Source organism: Python bivittatus, unplaced genomic scaffold (assembly GCF_059951505.1).
Source record: "Python bivittatus isolate LINGU-HERP-01145 unplaced genomic scaffold, Pbiv_v1 ctg000640_np1212, whole genome shotgun sequence".
Classification (NCBI taxonomy): Eukaryota; Metazoa; Chordata; class Lepidosauria; order Squamata; family Pythonidae; genus Python; species Python bivittatus.
This window is the reverse complement of record NW_028277090.1, coordinates 1,367,449-1,377,829: the sequence shown is the minus strand read 5'-3', so window position 1 is coordinate 1,377,829 and position 10,381 is coordinate 1,367,449. Positions and strand designations below refer to the sequence as shown.

The 10,381-nt window shown below is 42.7% G+C and overlaps 1 protein-coding gene and 1 long non-coding RNA gene across 2 annotated transcripts; both read right to left on the bottom strand.

The window, feature by feature from the left end:
• Positions 1-2,529: 2,529 nt before the first annotated feature.
• Positions 2,530-3,712, bottom strand: NHLRC4 (NHL repeat containing 4). The gene has a single exon (XM_025169075.2). It carries the CDS (start codon positions 3,709-3,711, stop codon positions 2,614-2,616), a length of 1,098 nt encoding a protein of 365 aa, XP_025024843.1. The 5' UTR covers position 3,712; the 3' UTR covers positions 2,530-2,613.
• Positions 3,713-7,026: 3,314 nt separating this feature from the next.
• On the bottom strand, positions 7,027-10,182 carry LOC112541106 (uncharacterized). Its single transcript, XR_003085139.2, has 3 exons — positions 9,460-10,182; positions 8,914-9,064; positions 7,027-7,483 (listed from the first exon to the last, which is right to left on the bottom strand). It is a non-coding gene; the product is annotated as an uncharacterized LOC112541106 (long non-coding RNA).
• Between the last annotated feature and the right edge of the window lie 199 nt (positions 10,183-10,381).

Genomic DNA, 10,381 nt, shown 5'->3' with positions numbered 1-10,381 from the left:
GAGTGGACTTCAAATCCCAGAATTCCTCAGCCAGCCATGCTTATGCCCATGTTAGGCACTCGCCTTTGTTTATTTGTTTACCCAAGTTCAGAAAACCAAATAGAACGAGACGAGGCTTTTTAGCTAACAGAAGTTTTATTGGCCAAGAAACATTCTGGATGGCTCATTCAACACCGTGGCAAGGTGTTGAGGAGAACCACACCTTGCAAAGCAAACAACAGAGATTTTATAGGCATTTACAAATGTAATCAGATCATACATCCCCTCATGTCCATATAAGGGATTTTTGGGATGGTCTAAGGAGGAGAAAAGATGGGTCCTAAAGAAAAAGTTAGCTCAACTCTCTTCTCCTGTTACCAAAGAAATGCCTACCTCCTTATCTCTCTCTGGAATGCAGGGCCCCTTTCTTTGCAACTTTTACTAAGCTTGTACCAAGGTAATTGCTTATTCGAAGACAATCAGGCATTCAACAAAAAGATAAGGTGGGGGGAAAGAAACACTGTGCTCTTTACAAAGCAAGTTAACCCTTTATAAGTAAGATAGAGTGCACTGTCACATGCATGCCCACACACTACATGTATATATATATATATATATATATATATTATAAAATCATATATCAAAACAAAGTCCTTCACCCAGAAAAGTTTTGATGTAAGTCCAGCATTAACATTTTGTTTTCCCCCAAGAGTACACTGACCCTATTTGCTTGGAAAAAACTAAAGGTCAACCCTGAAAAGGGGGCAAATCTGAAAGAGGTTCATTAGGATAAAAAATTGCAATTGTTTATAACTTGGCTTTGCACAGGAAAATTCAAGAGCAAAACCAAGAAAAACTTTACAAAAACACCTATTCGAAGAAACATATGGGTAAGTCCATTCATCTTAAAGTTGCTAAGGTTGAGAAATACTGCTCTACAGCCCTATTATAAAGGACAGCCCTTTATTTCAGAAAGCTGTCCTTTAGATTTATTTATTTTTCCAAAAACTCACCTTTGTCCTTTATTTTGGTCAATGCACAAATGGTACCACTGAATGCACAGTCTGTTTGCAGAAATCCTTTTTAATACTTGCTTCTTATAACGTCATAGCTTTTTATGCTTTTTAGATATTTTTCTTAGAATAGGTGTTTTTGTAAAGTTTTTCTTGGTTTTGCTCTTGAATTTTCCTGTGCAAAGCCAAGTTATAAACAATTGCAATTTTTTATCCTAATGAACCTCTTTCAGATTTGCCCCTTTTTCAGGGTTGACCTTTAGTTTTTTCCAAGCAAATAGGGTCACCGTACTCTTGGGGGGAAACAAAATGTTAACGCTGGACTTATATCAAAACTTTTCTGGGCATAAGCATTAAATCTTTGGGATAAAAGGAAAAAAACAACCCTCTTCCTGTATTGGCTAGATTCATATTATATTAACTTCTTTCTTTCTTTCTTTCTTTCTTTCTTTCTTTCTTTCTTTCTTTCTTTCTTTCTTTCTTTCTTTCTTTCTTTCTTTCAATTTATATAACTGCCAATCTCCCTTGCGTGACTCTGGAAGGCTTACAGGTTGAAAATAGCAAAAAAACAAGCTGGCATAAATAAAATGAAAATCAATTAAAAACGACAGGGAATGATTAGCCAAACGTAACTTCATTCTTCCCAACATCTGCATGCACGCACCAACCACCCCAGAGGCATACCCAGCTGTTCCAGCTCACATCCAGTGGCATTATTCCTGTCTGTATGGAGCTAATCTGCTTTGCCACCCAAGCTCTTCAGCCTTGTCTCACCATCTGCAACCACGACCAGTCTCCTTACGACTCCTTCCCACCTATCTACTGGTTGTCTCTGTTGTAGTGGAAGATGTTCTATTTTTCTTCCTCCCTTTCCACCTAGTGACTGGTGTCCCAATGTCAGTGTCCACAAATACCCTCATCCTTGGCAGATGTAGCAGCAATGGACACAGCGTTTGCAGCTTCTGCTGTCTCATCCCTGCACCCAACAATCTTCCAGTGAGGCACAATTCCATAGACCCTGCCTGCTTTCTCCCCATTCTCCCCAGCTGCCCTGGTGGACCACACTTCTTGGCTAGACTCACTCTTTAACTTTCTGTCTTCAATACCTCCAAAATCCTCCTCCTTTCTCCTCCACTCCCCACTTCCTAATAACCACCCTTACAGCCATATCAGCTATCACCACCATCTTCCATTCCTACTAAAAGATTCTCCTGACCAAAACTAACCTAAAAGCTAAAAAGTTAGCATACTTTCCTTTCCCAGATCAAAATACTCTCACTCTCATCAGTGCCATGTTAAAAAAATGAAGTCCACTTGTAAACCAACCTCATTCTCCCACTCTCTCTCCTGACATTTTTCTTACTACAAAAAAAAATTCATTGAGGAAGGAAAGGTTAATTATTGGATAGATTGTCCATTTAGCACCAATTTCAGGCTCTCTTTTTGCAGGTGCCATATTGAGTCTGTTTTCTTTGTTTGGGGGAGTCTTCCCTATGACAAAGGAATAACTGCAAATTCCATTTCATCACTAGAGTAGCATGGTGTACTGTTGGACAAGTGAATGCAGATTTAATGAGGTAATGTGGTAAAGAAATGGATGTGTGTATAAAAGCAATGGAGCCTATCCTGCCTTCCCTTGAGGTGAATAATTTGGCCTATCACCAGGTATGCATAGAATGTCAGAACTGTAATGAGGTCTCACACGATATTTGAAGACTTTGACATCATTGTCTCCGCTATCGGTGACAAAAAGTAACCCGTCAGTGGAACAGGCAATTCCTGTTGGTCTCAGCAGACCTTTAGAGACGAGGCAGATTGGAGATCCGCTCTTAGGAAATAGGTGTACTTTCTGATGCTGTTCATCTGCAACAATGACATTGCCTTCCTTATCAGCACAGATGCCAGCAGGATTGCCAAAACGGTGGCTGTAGTTGCTACTGATGGAAGAGACCAGTTTGTGACTGCTGTCAAAGAGCTTGACATCGCCACATTCTTCACTCACTGCAAACCCCCCATCAGGTATCATGCACACGTAGCATGGCCCACGTAGGTTGGAGATAGAGTGGGTGTTCTGCATCCTGAAAGCCCGATCCAAGTTAAAGCTATGGACTTTTCCTTCGGTGTAGTCAGCCACCAGGATCCTTCCTGATGCTTCAACTCCAATTCCTCTGGGGGAACAAAACTTCCCAATTCTTAGCCATTCACCCTTGGAGAACTTGGAGCGGTCATTGAATATGTGGATAGTTCCATTCAGCATGTCTGTGACAGCCACCATACCAACTCTGGTGACAGTCACATCCTCGGGTAAAAAAACCTCCTTCTTCCATTCTACACATGGGATGGACCGAAACATCTGGCCAGAGCGATTAAGAATATGGACCCTGGGTGCATTCTCACTAGTAATGTAGACCACCCCATCTGGTGAACAGTGAATTCCACATACTGCTCCATAATGCTTCCTGTTGGGATTTGGAATCCTCCGAACCAAGTCATCTTGCCGATAATAAAGGTGGTTTTTGATATTATCAAGGTCATGGCAGATGACCTTGGCTTTTTCTGCCAGTTGGTGAACTTGGCGGTCAGTCACCATGCCCATGCCTGGATGGTTGGTCAGGAGAGGACTAGCTTTCTGAAAAGTGGCATCTGATTTAACTTGTAGGGTATAAACAGTCTTCAGAAGTTTCTCCTTGCGTTGTGTGTCTTCCAAGGTATAATCCATCCTTTCAAAAAGATCAACACAGTGGTTATAAATCACCATAGTCTGGGAAGGAGGGCTCTGAACTTCCTTCAGTGGCAAAGGTTTTCAGGGGATATTTCTGAGGACCACATTGGGAGTAGGTAGGTGTCACAGCTTTAGATGCAAAAGACTCCAAGTCTACACTAATGTAGGATTCTACACTACATTCTACACTAATGTAGGATTCTACACTACACTCTACACTAATGTAGGATTCAGATTCTATCTAGCATGGAAAGGCCAAGGATGGGAAGAGGAGGAGGGAAAATGGTTTAGTTTTAAGTATATATGGATATCTTTATCTCCACTCGGACAGAATATACTTAAAACTAAACCATTTTCCCTCCTCCTCTTCCCATCCTTGGCCTTTCCATGCTAGACAGAATCTGAATCCTACATTAGTGTAGAGTTGTCCTAAAAACTAAGATTCCCACACTGGCAAATAGCCTTTCTTCACCACCCATGTAACACCTATTTGAGGAAGTAGATAATGATTTTACACAAACGCACTTCACACTAGACAGTGCTATTCTGTATGTGATCACCCAGCTACCCACCTCTTCTAGCAAGAGTTTCAAAAAACAAATGGCCCAATTTGAACCAACCAAGCAAAGAACATTCCCAGTTTCATTTACCTCTGATCCAAGTTGAATAAATAATCTTCTGTTTTTACCCGAATGCAAGAGCAGGTTAGAGGGATCTAGAGACGCTCTGTTTCTTGTGATACATTTGTGAAATTAGTCACCTAGGACTTTGTTGTTAGTGATAGGAATTTCCTTCGCTGACCCATGCTTGTGTCAATAGGATAGTTTTACCATGTAAACACAAAGACGCTCACATTAAATACACTACACGAGGCTCCGTTACAGTGTTTAGGCAGTGTGAGGTAAGAATGGTAAATAAAATTACATTAACAGCCTAATATCAGCCTAATATTCTACACCAGATCTTTAAGGCTCTAACATAGAAACCAGGTTCACACTTTCTGATCTGTTTTTTTAAATGAATGTCTTGGGCAAACCCAGATGTTGTGGTTCATAAACCAAAGGTTTTTTCCTCAGCAATGATGGTTTTTTCCTCAGCCATGACTTATTCCAAAAAACATAGCTAAAAGAAGGGATAGCTGAGCACAATGTGTAGGGATCCAGCCTCCTTCTCACCAAACTATTTCTGTCTCCAGAGTTCAGATATATCAATCTGCAGAAGCTTTATTGGAGGGACAGCCAACAAAGATAGTAGTTTGAGTGGGATCCAGGAAACCATGATTCAAGCTCTTGCCATTATTACAAAATTCAGTAGCTGCCTTGGGCCAGTGTGCATCTTCTCCCCTAACGTGGCTTTGCAGCCAGGGCCACATGGTCAAGAAGAACCAGGTTTGTAGTCTAGGTGGAAGGGTAGGATTTTAAAAATGATCAATGAGTCAGTGATCTAATAAGTGATAATTTGATCCCTCTGCCTGATAGGTCATAGATCAGGAGCTGGAAGGAAGCCAAATTGGGACCTTCTTGTGGAAGCTAGGAAAGCTATGGGCTTTAGAAGGTCCACTAGAGATTTTGGGTGGCTTCCAAACAATGATAAGTCTTCATCTCTGGAAAGGTGAATAAGTGCCCAGGGCCTTCTTGATATGTTTGTATATCTCAGTGATTAAACTAACAATAGAGTTGGTTGCTGAGGGAAATTGTTTTCATAAAACAAGGAGGAAGCAAAAAAATACATCTCCCCACCTACTTCTTGCTCTCCAGCTGAGGCAGCTCGGTTTACCTGTTGGGTTGAGTTATTTAATTCCTTTTGCCCCAGCAATTAAATTAGGTTTGGAAGGAAGCCCTCAGCTCAACACCCAGCAGTGAAGTTCCAATTCTAAGTTAGAATCTCACACAATATTTTAAGCCATAATATGGTTTGGTTGTTTTGGCTTAGTGCAATGCATAAGCTGACTTTTGCAGTTTGTAAATCCTGGTTAATGGCTTAGCGGTAGGATAAACCAGGCTATTAATGACTTGTTCAACCAACCATGCATTGGCACCATGCCATCTTTGAAGTCAGCTTCTCTCAGGCTTTCCTGTCGCATTCGGACTGCATCTCCAATAATTTTCTTCTAGTGTAGCTTTTGGCAATGTTGGCTGGGAATTCTTGGTATTGTAGTCCAAAGCACATGTGGAAGATGCCTTGTTAGGATTTATGGAAGGAGAGTGATTTCTAATTTGTTATCAGATGCCTTAGAGGACCTGGTTCAAAAGGCTTCAGGTCATTAACAATGGTTTACAAACTGTGTCTGGACTGTACCTAGGCCAAGCCACAAACAAGCAAACCATGTTTTGGGCAGAACATGCTGTGCGGACTCCCTTAGTGAGTATAATTGGCAAGAGGAAATGGTCTTGTCCCAAATGAAAAGCTCAGCTGAGGAGAGATCAAAGTACCACATGCTATCTAAGTTCTTTATCATGGAGTTCACTTACAACCAACGGGTCAAGAAGAGGCGTAATCTGGAAACAGTCTGTTACACCAAGCGGAGCAAAGTACAGTCACAAAAGATGTGAAGACAAGACAATATCTACATTTATTGGTGACTGGAAAGCCCTTTTGGGCTTTTCGTGTAAAAAAGAAAAAAAAATGAACCTATGATTTATGGTTTTAGGATAGATTAGAGAAGAGAGTCATGATGTAACTTGAGAGAGAGAGGTCAGTTTATAATTGGACTTATAACCGCTGTAAAGAAGATCAGAAGCCACTTTTTAATATCATTTTCTTTCTTTCCTATTTTTCTGCTACTCTTGTTCTTTTTGCACCTTCCTTTCATTTTTCCCTTTTTCTCTTTTGCTCTATTTTAGTTTGTATTAGTCTTATTCTTGTGTTTAAAATTTTCAGTTGGTATAAAAATGTGAAGAGAAGTAGGATCTGAATAACAAGCCAGGACGAGCTCCAGGAAGTTCAGACAGAGGGCTTAAGGCAGACGGTAAGAGTCCAGGGATTTGAGCAATATAACTGTTGTTTCCAGGAACAGAGTGATCTTCAACAGCGTGTTTTATCCTGGATCCCAGCCCAGTCCACCTGGCGTACCTTAGCTGAACTCAGGCTGCAGGCTAACTTGGGGACAACAGCAACTTCCAAGTACACCATTCCTTTCACAGAGCGTTTCCATGTAACCTGATGCCTTGTGAAGTCCACCACTTTTCCCATGGCTTCAGGGATGGTCCGGAGTCCAAAGGTTCAGGCCCCTGGCTTGTAAAGATTGCTTCTTCCCCTACTTTGAGGTCTGGATCTGTGGTTCAGAGGCTTCCAAAACCACCTCCCCTTATTTTTCTCTTTGGAGGAGAAGACATCAGAAGGGCCCAGGGTCAGACAAGGTCGGCTTTGAGAATGGTGGGGTAGACAGCATGGATCTGCTAAGATGCAATCAAACCATGAGGGTTACGTGGTTTCAACCGGGTGTGCAAGATTTTTTAAAAATCTGTGTGAGTTGGAGTCCATCTGATTGATATCATGGCTTGCATGGAGGAGGGTTAACCCTTGATCTCCCAATTATAATTAAGAGGTCTCACATCTCTGTTTACAATGGAGTCAGTGGCACCTTTCCTCCTGTTGCAGATGTGGGGCACATTGGGAAAGAAATGTTAAAAGTGTTTAACCTTGCATAGCGGAGCTGTCCACAAGATTTGGGGTTTGGCTCCCAATCTGCAGAATGGTCCTTCCTGCTCTCCCCATGTGTTGGATTATAACTCCATCAGACAGCATAGGCTGTGGTGGCAGATAAAACCTGAAAATAAAGCAGCCAGATGTTTGGACTACGAATTTCTAAGCTTTACTGTATATACAGTTTCTAAATCGAATGAATGCTTTGTTGTAGTTTCACTGGATGAACACTAGGTGGGGCTGCCTGGCCAAGCAATCAAAGGAGGAACTAATTGGCTTAAATATCATTCTGCACTAGGAGGATGTTTCTAGAACAAATACCGCTTCCTCGTCATTTGTGTTTTAAAATTAGAAAGGTTGCATAAAGCCAAGTGGCTATTAAGCATACCATGCATGAAGCCGCTTAATTTGGAAACAAGGAGAAAACAACTCCCTCCCCAAGGAAAGATAATCAGCACTGCAACAAATGGATTCGGCAGGAGGATCACTTCAAGACACACAGGCAACCCGTAGGTTTTACAAAGGTTTTCTCATACTAGTGCAAAGTTAACGCACTGCGCTAAACTCCAGTGGGGTTTGCTCGAGGTCAGTTCATACGTTGCAATGTTTAAACCAGGGTTGAGGCCTTTGCTGTAAATCCAGCCCACTGTACCTTCTTCAAACAAACCCAATTAAAGCCAACTATAGTTTCACACCATGTCTAGACCTCTTCCACAAATCATGTTTCCATAGGATTGCAAATCCAGGTTGGAACAGCTACTGAAACCTAGTTTTCTACCCCCTGCTGTAGGACTTCATAGACTTCTTTGGAATCTCCTGCACTTTCTAAAGAAAGTCCCTTGCCTCTATCTTTGCTGGTTGCACCAAGATTTTTGGAGAAAGATTGGTGGTGATTCCATCCCCGCCCAATCCTGCTATTTTGGGTCTCATTGCAGGGAGAGCTTTCATATCAGGGTTGCAAAATGTCAGTTAACCACTAGGTGGGAGTAAAGAGTTAAAGGATTCCATGTCTGGTGGCTCTCTGAATTCTCGCAGCTCTTGGTGCAGCGGGACCTGCAGAGAGTTGAATGCGGGTTTGGTTCCATTGTTCACCACATGTTTGGCCACGTTGGCTGGGGAGTCTGAGAACTGCAGTTCCCATAGAAGTAGAAAGTGGCCTCCATAGACAAAGGTATGAAGCAAAGGCAGGAGAGGTGACTTTCCTGGGTGCCTTAGGTTGGAGCAAAGCAGGCTTCCATCTTCGCTCACCTGAGACCAACCCAGATGCCTATCACCCCTCCAGAAGGTATAATGGCCGGCTATCAAATGCCTTCAGGTTGACCAAATCACCGTGTAATGGGGCTGGTGCTGGAGAAAGCTGGGTGCCCTCAGGGCCTGATGAGAGCCAGGATAAGGCCTGCAAGTTGTTCAACTCCGATCCAATTATTTAAACACAAAGGTAAATGGTTTTGCCTTTTGAACTTGAAGTCCTGTCAGCCTCACTTGCGCACTCCCCTCTGCCCCGCAGCCTGTAGCGCTACAGCAACTCTCTCCCTATTCCCTCATTTTGCTTACCTGGCAGCTAGATTCTTGCTGTTCTCAGTAGCTTTTCTTTGTCCCTTTGTTCTAGTTCAGAACAAGCACACCGAACCCGGACAGAACGTGCTTACTGACCCCAACGGTTGACCTTGGTCAAGTTGGCTTGGCTTGGAGTCCAGTCTGCATGCTAGAGGACAAGGGGGCATGGTCAGTTCTGCACCAACTTCTTCTGTTCTCCCAAGCTAGCAAATCTATGTCCATCAACCATTTTCCTCTCTCCCTGGGTGTACGTGGGGGGGAGTGTCAAAAAAGTCAAGAGGGCGCCCCCCCCTTTAAAAGGACAGGGCTTCACTCATATGACCACAGTCCTACTTGTGACTGCAGTCACAAACATGGTGATATTTTGACCCGCCTACCCCGCAGATACTCCTGCTCTTTACAGCTCTTGCTTATAGGTCCAGCAGAAAGCTTTAAAGTAATTGAAAAAATGGGGGGTTGAGAAAGAGAGAGAGAATGATATCAGATTAACACAAGAAGTGTTATATTAAAATTTGCAATGAACAGCTCAAAGCAAACGCCCACCTTTTATTGGAGATGAAAAATGAAAGCATTAGTAGCTTCACAGCCTTTTTTCATTTGTGACTTATAGCTTCCTTGGGGTGGCTGGTACCTGCTCCATTTCATCCTCCTCCTCATGACCAACCTTGACAGAGTCCCCCAGATAGATGAAGATTTCCTTTGAGACCAGAGACTATATTGATTTATTTATTTGGCAGTAAAAAAACAAGAATTCACACTGCCGTATAAAATGGAGATCGACCACTAAGGTTTGGATAAACATGGTGAGATTCCAAGTTCTCAGGACTAGGGACTGCTGAAGACTTATAGACTGCCTATCTTTGCTCAATGTGTTGTGTGAACTGAGCCTCTATGGCAAACGGTCAAATTTGCAAGGGTCAGAATCAACACAGTCAGATGTTACTGAAGGGACCGCCTGTCTCCCATAATATCTGCCTGGCCAATTCAATCCTGTAGGGTTGGCATGCTCTGGGTTCCTTCGATTAAACAATGCCATCTATTGGGACCCCAAAAGTATGTCTTCTGTATAGCAGCGGTTTCCCCTGAGATCTGGATGGACCCCACTCTGGTGGCATTTTGGAGAGCCTTGAAGACCTGGTTCAAGTCAGCTGATAACCTTTTATTCTAGAGACTCCTTGTTATGTTACTATTTTATCTCACCCATTTGATTTGACTGTTGTGTGGTATATTTTTACATTTTGCCGGTCATTGACCGAATAAACATGATTACATTACTTAACCTGGACAGCCTGGCCCTGTGGCCAGTCAGCTTTGCAGACAAGGGAGAAGATTCGTAGGACAGGCTTCTGCCCTAATTTACAGAGGGCAGTCTTCTATCTGAAGGTGCCCTTCCTTTAAATCCTGCTTTGGGAGAATGATCTCAGCGCTGCTCTGAGTTTGCAGATCAGCATCAGGGGAGCTGATG